Raw genomic sequence first — 26,477 nt, 5'->3', positions numbered from 1 at the left:
CCCTATACCCTTAAACAGCATTTTAAATGTAAAACTGATGAAATGTTTGTATGGAGGTGATAAGGGAAATCAAGACTGTGACACTTCACTGTCTGTGAAATATTGCAGAACTGGAAGGCAAATACATATTTGTTCCTATCCTATCAGTACTACCTTTTTGATGTCCTGTCAGAAAATAAGCAAAGAAATTAAATTATGGATCTGAAAACTAAATTAGCATATGATGAAAAGAAACCTTACAAGATGTAACTTCTCATCAGGTCAAAGGTTCAGGTTTTTCTAATGCTCAAGAGTTAGAAGAGAAAAACCCTTGTGATATCATTTAATTTTAAACAGACTGACTTTGACAGAGAACCAGTGATGCTCAGATGACCTAAGATCTGTCATGATTTATGTCAAGAAATGGCTGTTTCCTACACAACTCCATGAGGTTTCTGAGCTGAGCCACAGAGATTTAGGAAGAAATAACGAATGAGAATTTATTTTTCCAGTCTCTCTCCATGCCAGCTGACTTCAAGGGAAAGGCAACAGTAGAAGTCAATGCCAGATAATGAGGTAGCATGCAGTAACTACAGAAAAAAGCCACATGAGAAAGGAAGGGCTGTCTGTAACATAAAGGCACTGAAGTTATAAAATGATATGGAAGAATGGTAGCATGCTCCATGAAAGACAAAGGATTCCCATCAAAGTCAGACCGCTCCTATAAGCTCTGCTTTGCTACCCAGTGGAACACAACTTGAAGCAGCACAAACTGTCTTAATATAGGCCTCAATTCCACAAGATATTAAAAATTCGTATCAGTTGAAATTTTCCCAAGGCCATAGAAAAATTGAATTAGAATAAGCAATATACTTTTATCTTAAAATAAAAGCAAAATGTTAACACACTGAGCACTCTCTCCATCAAATCGGTGCAACCTTCCTCCTCTCCATAGGAAAGGACTGACAGAAAAGATATTCTTGACCCAAGAAGAAACAAATACAGCTCCGGTAAGTACATGGGGAACAAATTTAAGGACTAATTGACTATACAGATGAAGGAGCCTAACTCTCCTCCCCTAGCCACAGCAGGCAGAATTGCCGTTGGCATTCATGGGGAAGAGCAAGATCCTCAAGTTGCAGAGACTAAAAACCTGAGGGGCCCTTTGTGATCTATTATTTCCCTTCTCTGTGGCTCTTCTGATGCAGAAGGAATGAAAGGCACTGTCTGTCTGGATTTGCTCTGACTAAATCTCTCTTCCAATTAAAACACAAAGCGGAATGCTGAGCAAAACTTGCCTCCAAGTGTTTATCTGGGAGGCATGATTCATTGAGTGGGAAAGTGCTGTGCCTCCGGAGCAAGAGGCAACTCATCCCTGCAGATTTCCAGGTGCCTGCAGCCCCCAGGGACAGAGAGGGAACTTGGATTCAAGGGCAACAATAGGACCTCATAGAGAAACGTTTCATTACAGACAATAACTGGTTGAACTGTATGAAAATCACAGAAACATCCTGACTGGAAAAGATCTTGAAGATCACCAAGTCCAACCATAACCCAAATCCACCAACCATAACCTATCTACCTATTCAGTGCTTAAATCATGTTCCTAAGCACCACTTTTAAACACTTCCAGGGATGGTGACTCCACCACCTCCCTGGGCAGTCTGTTCTAGTGTCCAACCACTCTTTCAGTGAAGAAATTCTTTATCATATCTAGTCTAAAATGTGTTCAGACTAGAACGCTTGAGAACTATCATAAATAGGAAAAAAACAAAGCTTGGCAAAACCATTAGAAAACTACCCATCTGGACTCAAATTACTTTGGCCTTGCCGAAAAAAAGACAATTAGTAATGGAAGAGCACTGAGGGACAAAGAGCTCCTCTGGTCAGTAAGATTGCCCCTGGAAAAGAAGTGATGCTGGCTAGAGACCACCTCTGCATGGCAGCTTGTCCTACTCACGACCTGGCTTGGGCTTTTCTTTCCGGACCTAACCTGAGTTAAACCAGCCCAGGTATGTCCCCAGAGGAAAAAAAAAGGATCAGAGTGGGCAATCCAGCTGAAATGTAGCAACCGAAGCATCCATCCTCTACAAGTCTCCAGAAAGGCACGACAGGGAGGGGACAGCACAGGCCTGCTGGGCTCCTCAGAGCCAGGGTTGATGGTCACTGGCCCCAGGGAATGAAGCTGAACTGCAGTAAAAGGTGCCAGGACACTCAGACCTTTTAACCAGAACACATAAATTGTTTGGTATTTATCAGCAGGCTTTTGACCATTGCCAGCACATTAAAATTGACCACAGCAATCAGAAGAAACCTATCATATTTTAAAACACAACCATGAAAAAGACAGATAAGTGGAGTTTCCTGCAGATAGCAATCTTTCAACCAGTTTGCTCTCAACTATGGCAATAGTGGAAGAAAACTGGGACCCTTCTTTGTAATCGCAACAAAATTATCTATCCTGCCCTCAAGAGAGACAACTCTTAGCCAAAGTCCTGCATCAAATGTGGTCATCATATACACTTAGCTATAGGTTCCTAATTCAAGGAGGCTTGACTGAGCGAAAAGAAATTCCTACGACAAGTATGTTTTAAAAAAACTATTCCCAATGGACAAACTAATTTAGAAGAATTATATAAAATAATCAGATAACTGGACAGCATCATCTTATCAGATATTTTAAATTTTTTTTCTCCTTTTTTTTTTCTTCATTGGAGCAATTAACACTGTATATTGTTTTACCTTCTTTCTACAGATAGATGTACAAACTACTATCTGCAATGAGACAGATGATGCAGAAAATACATTTAAAGTAAAACTCCAGACAAAAAAAAAGCCTGGTAGATTTCACTTGGCAGTTGTTCTCAGTTCTTAGTTCCAAGCCAAGACCTGGGAGTCAGACTCTGCCCTGTTGCAGTGTTCCTTTCACCACACACCAGGAAACCTTAATTAATGCAAATCTCTGCAGTTCATGTTCCTTATTTGCTGACTCAAAACAGCTCTTGCTCAGTACCCTCTCTGCCCCTGGCTGCCAAGGGCACAACCCCTGTCCCCCTGCCCTGCCAGGCAGGGATGCTTGGTGGGCACAGGAACCAAATGGGTGAAGCACTTACAAGTCCTCACAATGGATCAAGGCCTGTGGACAAACTCGACAGGAAAGACTGATGGCTAAAATTTGTGATTAACTGAACTTGTTTAAAATCATGAGCTCACCTCTGAGCATAAAACAATATACAAACACTTGTCAGTTTTACTTACAACTTTTTCTAATCTTTTGAAAAAGCTGCAGAAAAAATAGATTAAAACATAGGTAGATTATTTTAAAAGTTCATATACAAAAAGTATTTATTTAATAATACTTTTAATATACAATATATTTTTAAACCAAGGAGCTGTAGTTAGAACTCTGTTAATTAAAATACTAATAATATTTTTAGCCAAATTATTTGAAGGGCTGTTCTTTACAAGACACTGAACAGAGATACTGGCTGGTGAAAGGTGGAAGAAGCTACAATAAGTTATGTGTAGTAACCTAAGATGAAAACCAGCATGTAGCAAGTCTGTAAAAGTGCACATAAATTAAGGATTTGATTTTTTCTCCCCTTTCACTCTAATTTGCATATATGACTTCGTGAATATATGTTGTAAAAATGCTTGTTTGGATCATTCTCCTTTTATTACTGCCTATGACATATCTACATATTTTATAATGTGCTGGCGTATAAACTATCAATTATAGACATATTGGGTCCGTTGCTGTAGCTATTTTTTTTCCTATTATATCCTTTCCCCTGTGAATAAGCTCCATTCTGAAGACAAATTGGAAAGAGGCTTTTTATATATGATAGTGGAAGATTTCTAGTGCCTTCTTAGCCATTAATTGGATGCATATAAATATACATTCTTAAGGTACATTTTTATACTTAACATCCACATTCCAAAGAAAATGGATATTTGTAATATAGGAATTTTAAAGGATGAACATAATGTAACTGCAACAATACTATTTCTCATTGAGAGAGAATTCTACTTGCTTGGCTTTTTTTTTTTTTTTTTTTTGTTAAGACACGTGGTTCTTTGATCCTGTTTGAAACAAGAATGGAGCCATGTATCCTCCACTTGAACTGATCAGATTTGAAGCCCTTTTATCAGCGCACAGTCATGTTCACCTTCCTGTAATTTGCATCCCCAAAATAAAATAATATCTCTCAGAGGAGCAGGCCCTTCGTAGGGGACTGTTTCCAAGGGATCTGCAAAGAGACATCAGGTCTTACTACTGCTCAAGCAAGGGTCCTCCACCCCCAGAATGAAAAAAAAAAAAAGAGAAGAAAAAAGTACTGGCAAGTCAGATAATGGAAAGTAACCATGTTAGCAGAAAGATGTTTTGAGTTTTCTACAGAAGTTTTTGTTAGTTGTTTCCAGCCTACTAGGCAGATTGGATTATTATGCCTGTTCCATTTTTATGTAAGGCTTTTCCAGTGTGGCCTGACAGTTCCCCATTCCCCTAGCAGCTCCCTGCTTCTATGTAAAGCTCCCTTAGGAATTGAACACCTCCCATCTACAGCTAGGTACTGGTTCCATAACTCCCATCTGGTTAGCAGTAAGGGCACAAATATACTTTAATTCCAGCCATTCAGTGTTCTTTGCCCTATCAGATGAACCATACCCTCAGAAGTTGTCCTGTGAGCTCTTTCACTTCCTATTCTCCACTTCCAAGAATGAACACAGAAACCCTGTCTACAGATACACAGTATTTGCTGTTTCTGTTTAGCACCATGTGGGAGGCTGTAGAGTAAGAAATTAAGGGAAAAGCTCCTTTCACTCCTCAAAGGATTAAGAATGCCTTCCACCAGACTTTCAGACCTCTGACCTAGAAACTCAAGCTTTATTTTCCTTTATTTCCTCACAGTATCCTCTAGCTGTCTGCTAGTTCATTAAACATGGTATGATCCTCACTGTTCCCCTAAGGCAGCAGCAGAATGGGTTATCACTAAGCCTTGTTTACAAATGCTTTTTTCTTTTTCAGCTCTACAATCATATTTTCTTCCCAGAAAAAAGCTCTTGCAACAGGACAGATATATTTTTTTTTATAATCTGTGAAATCGGGTGGTTAAAAAAAATAATCAGTAAACACTAATGAAACAAGTATGGATAAACAAATTAGTTTTCCCAAGATTACATGGAACAAGTAAGCAGCCCCCTGCAGAGTTCAGTCTTGAACTAATGGGACTACTCATGTCTTAAAGTGAATGTTTAAATTCTTCAGTGAATTGAAGGCAGAACGCAGAGCAACTTCCAAAGCTGAAATGCATCGCTTTGAACAGAAAAAAAATTACACAACTGCAAATATCTACTGTTCCAGATTTGTGGTGTCAGGTTTGGGGTTTTTTTAATCATTAAGTTGGGTCACACTAGAGTCTATAAGCACTACAGAGATACCTTTCCTTTTAGACATACTTGCTTATTCCTAACTCCTGAATAAATTTTTGAGCACTATCACTACCTGCACCCAATCAGGTTATTTCCAGTATCTGCTGTAAAACACAGAAACAAAAGGCATTTGACAGCAGGTTGTGCAACAGCTCAGTAATGGGATCAGCATCTCTAACACGCCAAGAGCTGTTCAACATTCTCTTGGAAGTGGGTACTATATGAAAATCAATTCAGTATGCATGTTTCACAATTTAAAATCAGGAAACATAGTTAAGCCATATCTAGATCTAGCACAGATAATTTACTAACAGGAAGTTATTTTAGTATGTAAAAATACTACAAAATTTTCACTCATTTTGCTTAGTGTCCAGATTTTCTAATTTACCACTACTTCTGTGCACTTAATAAAACTTATGGGTAACATCAAGTGCATCTGTCTCAGAGAGTTCACCTAATAGATGACGCTTTAAAATGCAGCCTAATGCTTAATGCAATAAAGTGGTCATAATTTCTAATTAACAAGTAATTATTAAACAGCCACCAGGAAGCTCAGAGCTAGCTCCAGAAAAATTACAGGAAAAATACAGCAGCAAGTGTAAAAGGGGAAGACAGACCACATTAAAACTGTCCAACACCTTCTTACTCTGTATATATATGCTAGGGCAGCTGGAATCAAGGACCAAGTCAGGTTTTCATCACAGTTAAATTATTCATGAAAAGCAGACTGAATTCTACTTTGCACTTAGGCACAGTTATTTATTAAAAGTAACATCTATGGCATGTTACTTATAATTCCTTTGCAGACATTCACTGGAGAATTAAGAGGGCTTTTTAAAATTGTAAAAGGTCCTGGTTACGTTATCTGTGAAGTAGCTGGGACTAGATGTTCTTTTCTGCTAAAAAATTAGCCAGCCTCCTTTGCAAGCAGCAACACAGTTGCTTATCATTGACAGAAAATATTTATTTACACTGGTATTTACATGCAATGATATTAAAAACAAATGTTGTACAAGAAACATTAAAAATGAACAGCAATTGTACAAAAAATTCTCAGGCTTCATAACATCAACAGCTGACAGGAGCCAAACACACTCCTCTGAGAGGAACTGTCCTACAATTTCCTACTGCTTATTTTCTGTCACCTTCGAGTATCTGGTACTAGGCACTTGATCTGGAAGAGCCTGCACTGCCTCCAGTGAGCACTCACTGTCTCAGGCCAATAGGTGAGACCAATCTCCAGCACTCCATAATGCTGTGGAGAAAAGGGGGAGTTGAGCTGTATCAGGAACAGGACAACTGGCAATTCCTCCAGGGAAGAAAAAGCATGAACTTGAGAGATGAGAAATTAAAGAATTATGTCAATCATTAGTTTGCAGGTCCCATAGATTTGTGGCTTTGTTTCCGGGTACAGAACCTGTGTGCTGGGCAGCTTATTTTTTTGTAAAAGCAAAACAAAAAATACCCCAAAACTGTGAGCTTTCACGTGAAAATGTTCCCAGCCAAATCCTCAAAACATGACCTAAACAAGCATTTTGGAGACTGCTCATAGCCTGTTCTATGTGTTCCATAATAATGACAAGTTTATCTCAAAAGCAACTATTTAACTACTGCTCAGACAGAACATACACTTGTATTTTAGGAACAGAGAACAAAGTGGGGCACATGTTAAAAACTGGTGCCTGAAGCTAAGCTTCTAGCAAGTGATGTAATTTTAACCTAGAGTAGCTTCAGTGAGGTTTTGTTAACATATAGTTAAGAACTAGTTTTATTCATTAGTTATTGAAAACATTGACTGGTGTGTTCACTTGCTGCCATCAAGGTGTCAAAATCCCCAGCCTTTCCACCTGCAGATTTTTGTCACCATTGAGCAAAGCCAGACAAAGGTTGACATTTTTAGTGAATACTGCAGTAAGTAACAGAAGAAAGGAATGTCAAAAACACAATATTGATTTAGAGATTTTTAAATTAATTTGCAGTTAATAAAGAAACTTTGATGCATCCTAAAATTCAGCATGGCAATTTAGTGAAAGGAGGGAAAAAGAAGGGACTCAGGGGGGCACATTGCAGAACTCAGCACCAACTTCCCTCAAGCACTGTGCTCTGATCCAAATTTCAGTACAGACTGTAAGCAGCAGAGTTGGAATCCTTGGTTCCCAATACAGGGAAGAGAAACAAATACTCTTATAACATCTAAGAGTAACCATCATTATCAATTTTCAGTATCTATTTCCTCTTACATCCTGCTGGATGTTAATTCAAGTCCTGCTGGTGATGATGGCTGCTGCAGGAGTAAAGCATAGCCCAAAAACCTACTTTAGAGGTTAATCCAAGCTTCATACCACTGTCTGGCCACATGAGCAGACATCACTTGCCACAAGCTGCTAAAGCCTACGACAAAATTTGGTGACTCCCAGCAAAAGAAGTTATGAGAAGTCTTTTGCTTTTACCTAATTTGATAGAACCTCACTCCCAAGTGAACCCAGAATCTTTTAACAAAAAACCCAACACAGAAGGACTACCATGATCATTCAACTTGTTTTTCCTTAATTGAAATAAGTTTTCAATATTTTTTTATGGTTAAGACTACAGGGCACGGCTCTATTTTTTACAACCCTGTGAGAGGAGAGGTACTACCAACTCCCTTCTTTACCAGACAAGTAAATTACTTTTAAAGACAGCCACGTTCACCTGGCCAGCCACAAAAGAACACTGTCCAGCCAGCTTCTTACTTTAAGGAACAGAAAGTCTGCAGAAAAACTGTTTTCTTTTTCCTTCTTGCCAACCAAAAAAGCCATGTAACCTACTTTTGATAGCCAGTTTACCAATACAGAACAACCCATAAGCATGAGCCTGTTACCATTTTAAGCAAAAAATAACGAGTTTAGGTGCACAGAAGTTAGGAAAACTACTTTCTTTCGTTCTAGGGCAAATACTGCATAAGCTCTCAATAATAAGTGAGCAGACGTTGGCCTAAGGGTAAGGCAGGGAAAAACAGAGGTTATCAAATTTGGTGTAGACTCTAGGAAAAGACTGATTTGTGTCAGTCAATAATCCAGACAATTAGCAAGATCCAAGAACGGATATGCAGGTAGAGGCCATTCAATGTCCTCCTTGCACTGTACAGTGCCACCAAGGCTGAGCAAACTAGGAAGCAGTAGGTCTAGTACTGGAGTGATGGAAGAGAGCAGAGCTCTGAGTATCTGCCTGAGCTACCAAGCTCTGCTCTTTCTATACAGAGGTGAAGCTGAACAGAGAGGAAAATTTTAGTCTCAAGCACAAAGGAACAACTTTCAAGCAACTGAAATATGAAAGGGCTGTAAATGATCAGATTAGACAGAAAGACAATGAGCAGAATACCATGAACTACAATAGAAAAAAACCCAGCATGTTACATCATATGGTGACTCATGAATGTGTCTAATCTAGTGGTGATCTCAGGGATAATGAGAAGATACACAGCAACAACAAAAAAACAAACAAAACACATCAGTGCAAAAATGTAATTGGAATGCAGGAGCAAAACAATGGAATAAACATAATAAAGATAATACCTTCCACTGAAATTTGAATCAAGCAGCAAAGCTGTGCTCAGGCAAAAGACAGAAACAAGGAATGTTTTATCACATTCTTCAAATTTCTGCACTATCAGTGCTTTCACTTCCTCTTATTTTCCTGTGCCATCACCACATCTGTGAACTCAGTCCCTTTTCCTAATTTTGAAATGTAAGTAAACCTTTTCCTCTTTTAGATTTAAATCTAATACTGAAGTCCACATTTAAGCAGAGGAACCCAAATACTTTTTATTTCTGTTTCAATTCTGAAAATAGGCCCCCTAACCCATAACAAACTGTTTTGTAGACCGTTGCTCTATAAGTTCTCTATGAAGCTCTCAAAAATGCCATGCAACCCCAATGTATTATTTTGAATTCCACAAGTACATGAATGGATCAAATAGTAAAGCTCTCCACATGTGACTGAACAGAGACAGGGAAAAAGATGGTTTTGAAAACTTACCAGGGATTTTGTGCGATAAAACCTAACAAAGAAAGGGAGAGATGTCAACAGGAAGAAATGGGATAAAACAATCCAAAGAATACTTAAATAACTCAGACATATTAAAAACAGGGGAAAAACCATGAAGAACATGTAAAGGACGACATACACGCATGAAGAAGAAAGGCAAAGGGGCCCATCACCCATTTAAGTGGGGTTCCAACCAAAAAGTGCTGGTAACAGTTTGTGGGAAATGCTTTGCTCAGATTCATTTACCAAGATTGCAAGTAGATGTGAACACAAGAGGTATTTCAGTTAAAGTGCAGGGGAAAAAAACCCATTTCTTCTTGATGTAAAAAAAATAGCTGTGAAACAGGTTTCCATGACAAACAATTAAGGGATGTCAAGATCAGCCTACAGGATACAGGAATTCCATAGGCCCACCACAGCATATTATGGATAGACTGAATATTTCTCTGAACCCAGGGCTTCCTGAAACAACTATCAGTTAAGATTTTTTCACTGCTGACTTTAAAGGAATAAAAAAACCAATCAGACAAGATATAAATATAGAACTGGCATTGAAGTGTGGTGTATTGGGTGACTGAATCTGTATTTCAATTTACAGGTACAAGCACTCAGTAGCATGTTATGAATGTGCAAAATAAGCACACAGGAATGATGTGGAGGTTTGCAGGAAAGCACCCTAAGAGAACACTGCAATTACAACTGCAGCACATGTTCTCATGAATTAAGCAGAATTTTCATGGGGGGAAAAAAAAAAAGTTGATTAGCACAAGAAAACGTTATTTCTTGAATCACAAAAACACTGAATTCAAATGGCACATCTATACCTCTGGCAAGTGACTGCTGCATGTTATTGTACACCCCTCCGTGTTAGCACCAGAAACATTGCCAAAAATTTCAAACCCAAAAGCTTCCAATTAAAGGGCAGAAACTTTGTAGTCAAAAAACTTAATACCCCCAAGGAAAAAAAAATACTTTAAAAACTCTATAATAAAGTTTTTTAAAAGTTTATAGAAAGTTCTAGAACATACATGAAAGGCCAAACAACATGGGTAAAAGAATGCAAGACAGAGAATGTTCATAGCAGAAAAACAACAATTTCAGATCACCTCCTCAGCAATGCTGAGAAAAAAAGAAACTTCTTCATTTTTCTGAAACACTGATCTTGCCAGCAGTATTTTAATTCAATCTTCTTTGTTACAAGACTAGCACAAAAGCAGTAACATTAATACAAAATATTTTAATTATTAATGCTCTGGAAATTAAAGTTGAAACTATAAACAAGTTATCTATGGGATGTTTTTTCTGGGTTTTGGAGCATCTGTGGTATGAAAATACCAGCACAAAAGATACCTGCTAAACTTCCAGCTTGCCCATCAACTGCAGCTGTGTCAAAAACATAGGCTCAAGCCACCAAAAGAAAACACCGAGTAGAGAATTAATTTAAAAGAAAAGGCAGAAGAGATCAAGTGTTCACTGGGCAGATGCGATTCAGAAGGAAGCACTTTCCTAAGGAATCTTAAATTTCTCTCAGTGTTTCCTGTAGCAGCTTTTAAAGTTTTTAATCTTATACACATAAAAAAAATTACATATAAAGTACTTTCCAGTTTCAGAAATGTACAAGTCAGTTCACATAAAAGCAATGAACTGGGTCCATATCTGAAACTACAGAGATAGCAGAGGGAAGCTAAAAAGCAGTGTTTTGGGGAAAAGGGCTTAGATTCACAAAAGAACAGAACAAAGTCAGTAGGTCACTGAAACTTGTGAGGGAAGAGTCATGACCAGTGAAAGGCTGCTATCCTAACCCTGGAGTGGAACTGATCTGTGCTCTCCAAACAAAGCACCTTTATGAGTGCTGTCTGTTACGGCAGAGACAGCTGAGCTGAGGAACGGAAAAGGTCAGTGCTTCTCTTCTAGGAAGCTGGACTTTAGGAAACTTCTGTAAAATAGAATTACTGATAAATTGAATCAATGACTGTGAGGAAGGGGGGGAGGGTAGTAAAGTCTCCTCTTCACTTGCACAGATAAATCTCCATACATAGTCTCATTCATATAGGAAACAGGAGCAGAGACCAAGAGGAAAGAGGCATCATTTGTTTCAGAAAAGGCTACAGAAGAACATGCTGTTGCTTCTGAAGGAACCCACTGAAGAAACTGAAAAAACAAAAATACATCTGTTGGCAAAACGATACAAGATAACAGTACTGCCAAACGTACATGTTCATTTTTAATACTGTTAATACAGCAACCCTGTATTGGGGAGCAAAGTGCATTTTTTCAACCTTATAAAGTTAACAAAATAAAGGAAGCTTTACAGGTATAATCCCATGTCAACAGTTTATTTTCAGTGCAAGTTAAAATACAGTTATTGCTTTAGTACACAGAATACATCTTCATCAGACTAGTCTCTTTTTGGAATACATATTCCCTTGTGAATGATCTGCTGCTAGAAGATGCAGTTTTACAGTGTCAATGTGTCATGAACGTGACCAACTGCAACATCAGCACTACACTGGAGAAAAAGACACCTCAGGCTGAGAATAACCTTCCTTCAAGATCAACAGATTCTTCAGCTGCTGAGTTTGGGCATTACTCCTCTGCACTCCATCAGCAGCTTCCTAACCTCCTCAGGGGCACAGCCAGGCATGCCTTTGCATCAACACATTTTGCCCAGAACAGAAAATTCTGGGGTTTAAGTTCTTTCCCATGACACCTGCAGTGAGATGCAGCACACATGGCAGATAAATCCTATCGGACAGGAAGCAGCAAACCCTGTTATTCCTGCCATCATGTACAAACAAGTACACTTTACAGATGCTACAGTAGTTTTTAAAGAAAATCCTCGTAACTGAATTAACTTTACACTCCTAAACTCAAGCCCCCCTATCTGTGCAAGGACAGCAAATAGCAGACAGGAAAAATATCCTGATACTCTTCAGTTTTAGCAAATGCAGCATGAATTTTTAAGATTTTTAATATGGCACTTCAAATTTAAAATTCTCATTAGTTGTTAATTTTTAAATGCCACTACTAAACAATTTTTGTTAGGTGCTTTTACTAACTGCTGCTCTAATAAATCCTTCTGGGTGTTTTTCAGGAAAATCTGTCTCATGCCTGTTCCTTACTTGCATTTTGACATCTTGCAAAAAAGTTAACAAAACTTATTCAAATACTAATATTCTGCTGGAACAAAAGTTATTAATTTGGTCATTCAAATGGGTTTTAATCCATTTGCAATGGGTTAAAAGTAACTTCTGATATTTCTAGTAAAGAATTTCTGTGGAATAAACCACCATTCTTTAGAACCTTCTTTAAATTTCAGTCAAGAGCTGAGGCTTGCTGCAGTGATGATACCTGGGAGGACAGTCCTGCAGGAACTACTGCAGCTTCAACCATTATGCACAATACAGACTTAACTGCCAGCATTTCCATTCACTTACTAGGAACAGGCATTCTCATGGTGACAAGTGTTGGAAACACACCCAGTAAGAGCTCTTAGGAAGAAAGACTATATGGTCCTTGAAGAATTCCAGACACAGGGAAAAGAACATGGCAAAGTGGGAGAGAAGCACGAGCACATGAGGAACCCCATGACAGGCAGGATGGGTTTTTTCAGACAGGAAGCAGCAGTCACATCTCTACAAAAATGGCTGGCAGGGCTGTACCTGCTATTTAAAGCCTCCAGCGTTCCAGTTTGTAAACACAGAAATTCTAAAGTTTAGTACTCGCATTAAAACTTCTGATGGCATTTTTACAAAAGCCCTGTTTGAGATTGTCAGCAAATGCAATACATGGTGCAGGAATGATAAACCTAACATGCTTATGTAGGTGAGTGGAATGATCCTTTTTTTCCCCCCATTCCTCTGAAGCAAAGGTTACTCCTGATAAGCTGGGAATAGTGCAAAAGAGAACCTACCTTTGTCCAAAGACCTCCAAAATACAACTGCGGAGTATAAATCAATGTAATGAATTAAAATAATTGTCTGAGTGAATGTTGCTTTTTACATTCCTAGTCTTAGTACCATACGCTTACTGCTAAGTCTCTGGAGAACAGGAAGCTCCAGAAGAAGGGTGATCCACAGAAATCCGTACTCATCAACATTACCAATATTCCTAATCACTTGATTTCATTATTTTGAGAATGAGAAAACACTTCTACATTCATTTTAAGCAGGTGGAGTTCCTGCTCGGTGAGCAACACAAAGAGTCATTGCTGTTGGAGGATTTAGGGGGATACAACAAAATCTGTAGGGAAAACACCTAATCCAAACATATCAGCTGATCTCAAGTGAGCAAATTTCTGTCTCCCCAAGACAGGCTGGTGTGGCTTTAGGCAAAAAACACAAACCAACCACCAACCATCCCTTCTTTGAACTCTATCAGCTATTCTACCCAAAAGCATTATTTCTGCCTATGAATTATGCATGGCAAGAAAGAAAGAAGCAGGTGTGAAGGAAAGGGAGGGCTGCCCCTCACCAGGCACAAACACCTGCCTAGCTTTAGAAAACAGAGACATCCTGTAACAATTTTTAGATCTTGTAACTGTGCTATGTACAAGCATGCTTGACAGACATCCAGGAAGTTCTTTTCCAAGTGCAACTGTTCCTTCCTACTGATTAATTACAATCAGAAGGGGGAATTTTGTCAACAGATTTTGAAATGTGTTATTCCTTTCTAAACTCATCTGTAGTAGGAAAACCAGAATAAATCTGGCTTGGACTTTTCAAGTGCTTGAAAAGTAACATGTTTCAAGACAAAGCAACTTCTACATTTTTTTTAACTAAAAAACATTACAGCCCCAAAATTATATTTAATATTCTACAGTCTTATCTTAATATGCTTATACTTGAAAATTAATTTTAAAATTTAGTTTTAGCCATAAAGGTCAGTCAAGACCTGGGATAGGTGTAGACATGAACAATTAAATATACTATGTACACCAGCTTTTGTTTAAAAAAAACCCAAAACATTTCATCTAGAACTAAAGGCTGATGTTCACTTTGGAGAGCTTAGAAACATGATCTAAAGAAACACAACTTCCAGAACTGCCATGACAAAGCAGGTGGACCCACCCAGGCTGCTTCTGTTTAGAGAGTAAATCAGTTACCTACATTACTTTTTCCTTAAAAAGCAGACATTTTCAATCTAGTGTAATTGTACACGTTTTAGAGCTTTACAACCCTGTCTGCACATTCTATTTCAGGACTGCAGAATTTTGAAAAAAAACCAAAACAACAAGAAAGCAGCAAAGTAATATTTAAGTCTATAAAATGTGCCACTGGGCACCCTTATGAAGGCTGTGTAGTTCTAGAGTCTCAGGTTACACATGCATTCCATATTTATGTATATCTGTGTATCTAGAGATGTCTTTTTACTTGTGGTTACACATTGATGGGGGTACTGCAGATGCTTACAGCATGCTATCACATCTCCCATCTTATCTACAACAAACCCACTGCTTGTAGGACTATATGCACACCTTAAACTTCCATAAAAATTAAGCTGACCAAACTATTAATCACTGTGGGATGATTAAATATGCATAATATCTGGAAAAACTTCCACTAAACATTCAGAAATCTTTCCAGTCCAAATAGGTAGTGTGTATTTCCTCAGGCATGTTGAAAGCTGGAGGAAAAACAAACTAAAAAGATGTTGACGATTAGTTCCTTATGTCATATATGCTAGGAACTGCTGAAGGTCACTCAAAATGACATCACAAGGATATTTTGTTGGTTTCCCAGTAGGCAAAACAGGGGAATTCAGTATCATAAGATCACAGGGCAAGTCAGGTTGGAAGGAACCTCACAAGTCTTTTGTTCAACCTTCTCCTCGAAGCTATTGGGTCAGATCAGGCTGCTGCATATTTTGAAAACCTCCAAGGACTGAGACTGAACAATATCTAAAATGGAACAAACACATTCACACTGTTCTACTGCACTAGTAAGAGAATAGCTAAAAAAAACCAAAAGAAAATTAGAGCCTCCATCTCCCCAGTAAAAATGGCATTTTAAGTGTGTTTTCCAGCAGACTAGAGGAGATAAACTATTTTCTTTTTACTAACTCTTAACCTTACCATTATACTTATTTTTTTCTAACAGCAACATACCTGGAACATCAAGTGAGTTTGAGCTCAGGCTTCTGGGGATTCCGATTAGACTTGGACTTAAGTGGGAAATTACTCACCTGTGAATAGCATTCATCCAGCAATTTGTGTTATTAGCTCCAAATACAAGAGACATGAAAATTATCTTTTCACAGGAAAATGTTTTACTTTAATCTAAACTTCACACCTCATCTCAAGATGGAAAGTTTGGGGGTGTAAATCAGCTTTTCATTGACTCGAAAGAAGATACGCTGATTTTTTTAATCCCTAAGTGTACTCATCATTTCTAAAGGCAGGAGGAACCTCAACCTCTGATGAAAAATAACTCTCAATGAGGACTGGGCCTTATGTTAAGCAAGGCAAGACTGCTGAAGTCTTGCTATGCAAATCCTCAATCTGAGGACAGTAAATACTTAGCAGAGCTACTCCTTCCTTAAACCTTAACACAAAAATAAGATCTCCAGGATCATCTTTGAGAACAGAGAAGGAAGTCAGCTATAAGGAGGATTTAAAATGCAGAAGTACTGTATCAGTATTTAGACTCGATTTTTGCTAACATCCCATAATAGTAACAACAGACTGGATCAGCTACATTTTTTTCATCAATTCATCCTACTCCTTGAGAGCTGGAATAACTAGTTAAGCTCCTAATTTACCAGGTGTTACAACTCGGTTTAGAGGAAAGTTCTTTTAAAGTGATAGAAGTTTTAAAAGTAAGATTCAAATATAACATGTAAAATGTTTCAATCCTCCAACATTCTAAATGAAAAAGGCAAATAAAAAGCTATTGGACATATGTTAGAAAATCTGTATCTGCCAGCACACACCAGAAAGCAGGGTTTGCTTTTTTACTAGAAGATACTGCTTTCCCAATTTTAAGCAGCCAAGGGGAACACAGTCCTCAGCTTTTTTGAATGGAAATTGAAGTTTACTCTCTGAGATCTTGGAGCCTTGGTAGAAGCAACCATTTTTTGCAGAAGCCTACAGCACATATGGACCTCAATGATACTCCCAACGGAAGCAATTCAGACTCAGCCTTAGGTCTGAAGAGCAACCACTACATATTTCAATTTTAGAGCTGTTAAACTGACAAAACATGAAGGGGGAAATTTTACTTTTTTAATTCCATGTTACTTCTTAGGGACTAAAAAGCCACAAAGAGTTTTAATCAACTGGTAGAGAGCTCTCTCCTAGTTAGAATAGGAAGGATGGTATCACTCACTATAACAACACTCCATCTTTATCTCCCAAATGAATGCCAAACATGTTCCTAACTCTACTCAAACTCATCACCTTGGAGTCTCTAGGAGTCACGAATTAGAAAATAAAATTTAAAAGATATCGAGGCACAAAAATGTGTGTTATTACACATTTCCACATACACATCGTAGTACACAGACACACGGGCTCATGGTACATGACTTACTGTCTGCTTGTGTCTGAGTGTGTTGTGCAGCCACTATAGCCCAGCCTCTCCTCTGGGTGCTCAGAAACTTGAGTTTGCCTGATTTACCCCCACCACGCCAGGAGCAAAACTTCAGCTACTTTTCAACACCTCGTTCCCATCTCCTTGCTCACACTGCCAGTATCTCTTCTCAATCATAACACCAGCTGTTGTTTTATGAAGTTTCTTTTCATTCTGACACAGCTTCCACATTTCCCTCCCATTTGCTATCCTTCAGTTCAGCCACCTTCAACCAAAGCTTCTTCTGGATTCTTATTTATCCCTTTCTCCTCATCTGCTATATGCATTTCAGCACATCCCCCAGCTTCTCTTTTGACTGTGTCTTCCTACAAACACAGCATGTGATAAGCAAAACTTTCTCATGAAAAGGTCATAAGACCAGGTAGGTAAGAGAGAAATAAACACCATCATATTTTAGGGAAGAGATCTGCAAGCTGCCTCCCCACTTGCCAGTGCCTGGCTGTCCATGTGTGTGATCTTCAAGTATGAGAACTGCAATGTTGCAAACTTGATGCAAACTGTCTCACTACTGAAGTCAGACTATGACTCTGAACTAAATGTACTAGAATAGGAAATGATTTTGAGTATGCACGATTGAAATGAAGCAAAACAAAGTATCAAACGCTTTGCAAAGTCTATGCTTACTTAGATGCACAAAAGCTTTTCGTACAGTAACCATGGGGAAAGAAAAAAAAAGTGGTCCATTGAATCAAGAGACAAAAGAAAAGTGGAGTAAAAAAGACTGCAAGAGAAGTTTCTAAGCACTGACATGAATTAATTTTCACCAGAGAACCGTGGCTTTTGTTTTTTCAAGACTACTACCTTTTATTTTGCAACAGCGTATTTCTATAATTACACTCTAGTAGGAAATGGTTATGTCAGACAAAAGACTCTAGTAAAAAAAAATAAAAAAAAATTAGTGCCCAATTCTGAGTATTTATCAACATATTATTTTACCAGAGAAGATAATTTTTTTTCTGTTAAGAACCTTTGATATGAAAAATACTGATGAGTGCAATACCAGGAAGCTATCACCCCCAATGCGCACAACCAGCTTCCTGTTCAACAATTACATTTGCGCTGAGAAAGGAAGACTGGTATACATTTGGCATCAGTACTTAGATGCCTCTGTAGTTTGGGATTTTCTTTGTTAGTACTAATTTAATCTGCTTAAGAGACTGTTTTCCTTCCCCAGCAATGAAGAACAGAACTCTAACACAAAGCTCACTGCAGCATCAAGGGATCTCATTGTAGGCCAGTCCTGAGCCTTCCGCAGAGTTCCAGGCATATTGTGTGTACTTCTGTATATAGTCACACCACACCAGATGATGCTAAAGGTCTCACCACCGAATTATTCCTACTAGCAAATGGTAAAAAAGGCTTCACCTACTTGAGTATTACCTACCCCTAGCAATATCAAACACATAAAAGGAAGGAGATGCAAAAAACCCTACTAATGTAAAACTTCTTAAGGAAGTATCATGTATTTCAGCAGCACTAAGTGCTGAGTGACTTGTGAAACAGTTTCTCAATATTCCTCCAAGCTAAACAAAACAGATTTATTACAAATATTAGCCTTTTCAGTGTAAAATTTTCCCTTGCAGTTAAAAGTGAGAGATGTTAGAACTTCCAGCTTCAGGGCAATTTTCAGGGAGGAAAAGAGACTTCAAACCTGAATCTGAAATAATCTCATTCTCTCACAGCACCTCTTCACTCTTGTCGCATACGGAGTGATGACACAAGTATCCAGTGTAACTTTTTCATAATGTGGTGTTGTGGCTCATCTCTCATGATCTCTTTTACCCATTCTTTGAGAATTCTATATATTCTTAGCTATTAACTTTTCAGGATTTTTACACCACTAGATTCTAGGTGAGAATCAGAAATCTAAGACTTACTGTATTGTACTGCAACACTACTCAGAACTGAACTGCAATATAAACTAAAAGCTTTTAAGGTATATCAGATGCAATCAGCTCCATGATCAGACTTCAGCACCCTCTAAACCTCCTGGCACTGTTTCAGGGAGCAAAGGCATCATGAAGCTACCCCCTAACCAATGTCTTTTCATCACAGAAACCAAAGGACTTCAAGTATAGTTGATGAGAATACATTTTTTGTCCAATTCCAAACACTTCACAAATAGGAATCCGATGCAAGTCAAAGGTGGGAAGTTTCTTTCTCAACTCTTAGATGTTTTCACATTTAAAAGAAATAGATTTTGTTAACTATTCAATTCTAACTCTAATAGAAAACCAAGATAATAGAGACTTGAAAGTATTATTCAGGAATAAAATCGATTTGCTAGATGACACCATCGTCTCTAGTAGCCTCAAGCATGAAGATACTAGATTCTTCCCATGTAATGTTTGTTATACCCACCACACTAACAAGCAGAGATGACTGATGTCACCTGTAAGCTCAATAAAGGCGTATTCACACATCAAGTCCTTGGTGTTAATAAACTCTAAAAAGATACAGAGAAAGATGCTAGGAAAGTTTATTTTGTGTGACGACTTCCATTTAGAAGTTGGAAATTGTCTACGAAATTCCTAACTCAATCTCACCAAGCTGACAGAGTTTCCTAATGAGATGAAGTGAGTGAGACCGTGTAAAGGGCTCTCTATGCATGAAGCCCAAAGAAGCAGCATCAAGGCTGGCACAACACATACCGAGGAACAAAAGGGCTCCTGCATCACTGACTGTGCAAGTGATCTGAACTGTTAGTGAAGGAAAAAAGCCTTTCAGATTCACTGTTAACAACCAAGTGATCAAGTTCCCTAGAGTTTCTAGTGTCTAAAACATGAGAAGTTTGATGCACAGCCATTCAGAGGACAACTGTACCTCAAAAGACTCAGTTGCAACTTATCCCTTGTTCCACACTTTGCCAAAGCAAAGAAAATTAATGAAGGTCAGAGACCTGCAGTCAGAATAAAATCTACCAACAAAGACATTTAACAGATTCAATACTAGCATCTCAAAACAGCTCATCTTTTTATGTTTGAAAATTCTAGGATTTGCCTTCTCTAGATTGATATAGTTGATGCCACGATCAGATGGGTCTCCTATCGTTTTGGGCTTTCATTCTGAGGAAAAAATCCTTCTAATACTAATTCACGTAAGGATGAATCAGTAGACTAACCGATATACTAGATATACCTGAAACCCTAACAGCACAAAGAAGCAAGGCCATAGAAAACAGAGGGTTTAAACACTACATCCCCTTACAAGAAACACAGTATCAATGTACAAGAGTCTCTTCAATTTGCTGAATTTTCCCTCCCTGCTGAGACAGTGAAGACAAAAGAAATGCAAGATGGAAACAGCAACATCAGGTGTATTGGGTTTTTTATTTTTAAATTATCCACTATAGAGTTGACTTACATTCAACCTGCTTCAAAGGCTGAAAGCTAGCTACTAATGTGTGTTTCAAAGTAAAAGACCAAACTGAAGATGTACTTCTGGGTCTCAGGTTCTTTTTGATTACTGAAAGCATAATCTCTGAATTTGGATTTTCTATTCGGCCCAGGATTCGCTATTTGACTGAGAAAGCACATGTCAAAAACTTTGAAGAGACCCTTCACTTTCAGGCAGATAGTGCAGAGTATACAAACCATGGAGTAGATTTAAACAATTAAAGACATTTGATGGTATTTTACTTGATAATGAAGATCCAGAAACACAGTTGAAGGAAGAAAAAAATTCTCCATTTCTGTATTACTAGGTGGGAAGACAGTTCTTCAGAACTTGTAAGCAAATGAAAAATAAGTTCACTTGTGATCACTGTGAGCTCTGCATGCATGTGCGCACATAGGCTGCTCTGCAGGAAATGAGCTTTCGCACTGGTGTTCGGCTTGAACAGGAAACTCTAAGCAGAACAATGTTATTAAAGGTGGGCAAAAGACTCTTCTTAGAGTAAATTATGTGCTAGTGAGAAATTACACGTTGTCACAAAATGCAAATTTTAAATCCAGAAAGAATGCAAAGGAATCATGATTGCTTTTACTTGTTCAAGTTAGGATACGAAAAATCATTTGCCAAATCTACCACACTGGCAGGAAGTTTAGTCCGTTCCTCTATTTTACAGCCAGAAAACAGAAAAACTGGTGTACAAAATATTGAACCTTGGGTTAGCATTGTTAGAGACGGACAGCCTCATCCTGCCGAAATGACCTACTTAAGGCAGGCAAATTTTGAAATCTTGGGAGCATATAGTTCAGAACAAAAACCTTACCATCCTAACAAGCACACATTTCTACAGGATTTTGTGTGTGTGACTGTGAAAGGAAAAAGGACAGACAGTGGGACTGACAACATTGAAATGTGCTTGTAGCATCCTAACCCATGAAGTTATGCTGGGAATAACTTAGGAATCACATGTTTACTAATGATCTACTCAAAATGTTCTCAAGGATACATGACCTCAGACCCAACACCAGAGATTCAGAGCCACCAGTCAAATCATAAATAACATTAATTTCTCAATAAAGAGACATCAAGCTTTTACTGCATACATTTTTTTCACCGCAAGTTTTTAGCATTATCAGTGTGCATGTTCTTACAGAAATGGGGACTGTTTACATCAGTCCTGGCATTAACTTCACTGCAACTGCTTAGTCTGAGGAGCTGATAAAAGTGCCATTCCTGGAAATGCCTTTCCAAGTAACAAATTATTCACCTGAAAACAACATTTTGGTGTACTACAACCTGTTTTCCATGTCTTGTTATTTTAACAAAAACCTTTTTATTTTAACATCAGGTGGATTCCTACCAGTTGTATTTTAGCAAGTGCACCAAACTGTACTTGTTACCATCATCAAGATAGCAACACGACAGAAAAGAACACAAGCAAAAGCTACTGGTGAGTAGAACCAAAAACTACTGGGAGTACAGCACCTTTACTTCAAGAGAAAATACAAACTGTAATTAGGTATCTTTATGATATTAAAGAGCCTGATAAACTGGCACACTCTTCTAACAAAATACTCCAACCTACTATGCCCTGGAAAGCCACAATGGTAGGAACAGCAGCAAAGCAGCATGAATTAGAGAAAAGCTGAGTAGTAAACAGGCTCTGGGCCAAATGAAAGAAAAAAGATCCAGAACTCCTGGCACTATGTATGAAGAACAAGACAGGATGGCCTGTTCATCTTCATTTTGACAAATTAAAAGGAAGCTGGAAACAGTTATTATGTGTTTCTAATAAAGCCCAGGTACTCATGGGTTTAACTACTGAGAAAACGTGTAGCCTACTACAGACAGCTGAAAGAACTCCAGCAAAACTTAAAGTCGTCCTATGTCATGTGCCACTTACAATTTTATTTTCCAATCCTTGTTGCAAGATAAGACTAGAATTGTTCCTTCAGACCAGTTCTAAGTGAACCATTTCATCAAATAATAGAAATAAATTGTGTAAGTTAATTCCTTTGCAAAGAAAGGCACCTTTAACAAGTCTATAGAATTTTGTTCTTTCTATATCAGCAAGATTATCCAAGATACCCTCAATGCTCTTCATGGAATTTACTCTTAATGCTATTCATGGAATTGCTTTAAGAACATTCCTTAGCATTAAAGTCCTCAAATCTGTTTTTAAATGTGTTCCTTAATTTGTTACTCAAAAATCAGTAGGAATGATGCTATACTGATATTGCACCCCTGTGGGTAATAATCTTTTTTACAAACACATCTGACTGTAAATTGATAGTTTAATTTGATTTTTATAATTCAGTGTGATAACCTGAAGAGTAACTTAACACACTAAGTGAAGGTTAGGATCTAAACTAAAATACAGAATTCCTTCAACTTCACAGCACCAACATCAACCAGAATAGGTGAACCATGACTTGTGAAAATAGGAAATAAAAACCATTCCTTAGCACAGTATTTGATCTAAACACTTCAATATTCTTTACATAATGAAATGCCACCAGGACTTGGATTCACAGATCACTAACTTTGGAATAGCAATGGCATCAATATTTACACATTTTGAAGGCTGTGCTAAGCCAAGTATTACAGGTCACACTCCTAAATGTGTAAAACCAGAATGGACATGGAGAAGAGAAACCTGAAGATCTGTTTCTTAAAGCCATGAGCTCTGAACTCCAAACAACAAAATGAAAGCACAGATTTTCTGCCAAGAAAGCTACGTGTTACCCATACAGCTCCTTCAAACAAGTCTTCTGATCATACTTAACAACAGTACTAGGCATCAAAAACAAATCAAACTTGCTTGTTTTGCAGAAACATCCTCCTACCTCAATACTCAAGGGTTTCGGTTTTATTTTGTTGTGGAGTATTTTTGGTGGTGGTGTTTGGTTTGGTTTTTTTTTTGCTAATTTGTCAGCAGAAAGGAGGAATAATCTCCATTTTACCCAGATACATGAAGTTTTCAAAGTAATTTCAATTTCCATGACAGATAAAGTGTATTGTAGGTGCATGACATAAGCAGAAGCCAAGATATTCTTTAGAGAGCTATTCTGCAAACTAAAAATTCTATCTTGAGATGTATAAGCTGTAAGAAATTAAAGCATAATTCTACTTGAGATATAGTCACAACCACAATGTTCAGGTACAAAAGGAAATACAATGCAAGCTCTGCTATGGCCTAAATCATATTCTTTATTCCTACTTTATGCAAAACACTAACAGAATGTAGAATTAACAGGGATTTTTATAATCTTGGTAACTCTGCATGGAGGCAATCTCCACTTCCTCCACATGGCCTAAATGTACAGATTTGGAGGATACAGAACGTGTTTAGCACAGAATGATTTATTTTGGAAAGCAACGAGCAAAACAGTCTCAACTCTGTTTGGGTCCGTTGAGAGTAACAGGTTTTAATGATACAGCCCAGAAATTTGCCTGCCAGCTCCTGCAAAGAACACATCTACCATGATGCCTATGCACAGATTCTGTTAGAATACCATCACCATAAGAATGCTGAAGCCCAGTGTCTTTTCAAAATGGTGGTGCATGAAAGTAATGTATTAGTAAAACAAGAGGTTAAGAGTCCAGAGAAATGAGGACAGGTCTACTTCCTAAAATACACGACAGGTCCAAGACAGAAGCATTGACTTAAAACAAAAAAAAACACCTTAGTTTAGGAAAGCACTGAACAAGCTCACACCTAAACCTATAATTCCATTATTTTATTGCATACCTTCTTTGCAGTTTATCTGCGTATCTACAACTCCCAATCTCCCTACAGTCTTTAGTATATTCTCCTATTAAATTATGTACCTTTGACATCTTCTGTAAGAAAGGAACAACTGTCAGAAGCTATTGTTACTGCTCAGTTAAGGTTGAAACAAGAGAAGGAGAAAGCTCAACAAGGCCAGTGGAAAGGCACCAGAAGTTAGCATACACAGATGCTGGGCAGAAAACTAGCAAAACAAAGCTAGAATTATTTCCATGTGCTCTGCCTGATGTGATCAAAATTTGCTTGTTTTCTCTACCTAAAATGCTCTCCTCCTTTTAAGAACTGAGAAAAAGTAACTCCCTTGCCTCTGAAAGAATCAGAATGGAAGGCACTCCCATGAAAAGAATGGAATCCTCTGCATGAAGATGCTCGTTCTGAAGTAATGATGGTCACAGAGATTAAGCTTGGAGAAAGACAAATGTATTCCTGCTCCAGAAACAGCTGCTTCTACCAGTATTAGCAGTAGAAAATGTCCTTACATCCACCTCCCATTGTTTAGAGCTTAAGTGGACAGTAACAGAGTTGTGCCACTGGGAACTGCAGCCTGTCTGAATATTATAAGGCACCTATAGCAGCAGGCAAACAAAAACTTGTTTGGAGGATTTAAGATAGGGAAGTAATACAAAAATTGTAGACAAGCTGATACTCCTGTATGGTGAACAGCTAGTTAAAAATGGTTTTCCCCCTCTTGAAATACCCCAATCAGTACTTTTGGTACACATACCTCGAAGAATTCTCTCCTCATGGCAACGTAGAAAGTCCCAGATTCTAACAGTGCCGTCGTCAGAGCATGTAGCAAATTTATTATCCGTGGGTGAGAAACTGTTACATGAAGACACACAGCAGGGGAAAGAAGTCAGCATTTAACAGATTATCTATGCTTCTCAGACAGGGCAAAATTATACTGTAATGCTTTATACACTGAAAGATGTATTTGAACATAGGGACTTTTAAGTGATTAAGTGCCTGCCAAATGACACTTCATCACAAGACATGGATTTAACATAGGATTACCACTGCATTGCAATCCCCTGCCAAATGAGGAAAAAATCCAGCATTTATTCTTAGCACCTTCCTAAGACCAGACACAATAGTGCCTTCTCTGTGGGATGAGAAGCAACATCAATATGAATTGGTAACTGTCACCCTAAATTTTTACATTTGGCAATACCATAAGAAAGTGACACTGTGTAGAAGTACAGGAGAACAGTTCTTGAGGAAAAAAAACAACACAGGTGCTTTGCAGCAGATAAACAAAAATAAGGGAGAGCTGGTCACAGGAAAATGCTAGTTGGATTAACTGTTGAAAAAAATTGTATATAAAACAAGTGTATCACTTACTGTAAAAGTAATTTGGAAAAAAGTCCCTCTTACTACACCCCACCAACAGCATTAAAAGAATCCTACAGACATGAAAGCAGCTTCCAGATTGAGCAGCCACTACCCCTTGATGAAAGTCCCTGGAAAAGCAGAGTTATTTAGCCATGTGGTTAGGGCCAGAATATATCTCCAGCAACTGACAGGCACTCCCTTCCTTCCTGGTGCAGTGAAAGACCATGAGGGAGCCCTTGTGAAATCCTAGATCTTTATGATCAGGAAAGGGCTTAAAATAGAAGAGAAATTCAGTGTATGGCCATGATAGACAGAAAGTAACTGAATCCAGTGTAAACACTTCTCATAACCAAACTCTGGCAGAAAATGCTGCACTCTTATTAAAGAAAAATGGTGACTTTAGTGGAAAGTGGTTTTGTAGCAGTGAACCTTTAGCACCAAGGGCCAGCACCTGAATCTGAAGAAACACTGCTTTAGCTTCCTTTTGGATCTGCAGCTTCTCTTCAGGCTTACTTTAAAAACATTTCCATATCTTACTAAGAATAGGTGCAGGTTTGCTTTTGAAACATCCTTCATTTACATCTCACTGATAGTATCACTTTAGATTCCATTTTTTTATATAAATACAGTTGCACAACTGAAGCATCAACACTGAACCAAGAGAATATCCTACAGTCTTCTTTTCAATGACTTGCTTTCAGTTTCAAGCTTGAAGAACCCATTCAGTATTAACATTTGACTTCTGTAGGTGGCAGTCTGCGTGGGTATTTAGCATTACTGGAAGTCTTGGCTTCACCAAGCCAAGCAGTTCTTCACTTTATTTAATGTTTTATTATTTCGTGAGAACTATGCAGGTGTTTTATTTCTGAAGGCTTGATATTTTATTCAGTTAGATTATTAAAGACTGAATTCTTTATTTGGAATGAAATTGTCATCTTACA

The 26,477-nt window shown here is 38.1% G+C and overlaps 1 protein-coding gene across 7 annotated transcripts in view; it reads right to left on the bottom strand.

Moving 5' to 3' along the window:
• Positions 1–26,477, bottom strand: part of WDR33 (WD repeat domain 33) — a 68,075-nt gene that overhangs the window by 22,581 nt on the left and 19,017 nt on the right. Inside the window, exons 7-8 of one of the 7 annotated variants that reach the window (XM_051626987.1) lie at positions 24,929–25,026; positions 10,590–11,586 (exon numbers count right to left, since the gene is read on the bottom strand). In XM_051626987.1, the coding sequence (XP_051482947.1) occupies positions 11,531–11,586; positions 24,929–25,026 (154 nt within the window). In that variant the 3' untranslated portion in view covers positions 10,590–11,530. Of the gene's footprint in view, positions 1–10,589; positions 11,587–11,755; positions 20,872–23,239; positions 23,878–24,928; positions 25,027–26,477 lie in introns of those variants that run through there. The other 6 variants (XM_051626983.1, XM_051626982.1, XM_051626986.1 and 3 more) reach the window with 6 other exon arrangements.

This window comes from Apus apus, chromosome 8, assembly GCF_020740795.1.
Source record: "Apus apus isolate bApuApu2 chromosome 8, bApuApu2.pri.cur, whole genome shotgun sequence".
Taxonomy (NCBI): Eukaryota; Metazoa; Chordata; class Aves; order Apodiformes; family Apodidae; genus Apus; species Apus apus.
The sequence above is the reverse complement of the archived record's forward strand: the minus strand, read 5'-3'. Positions and strand labels throughout refer to the sequence as shown.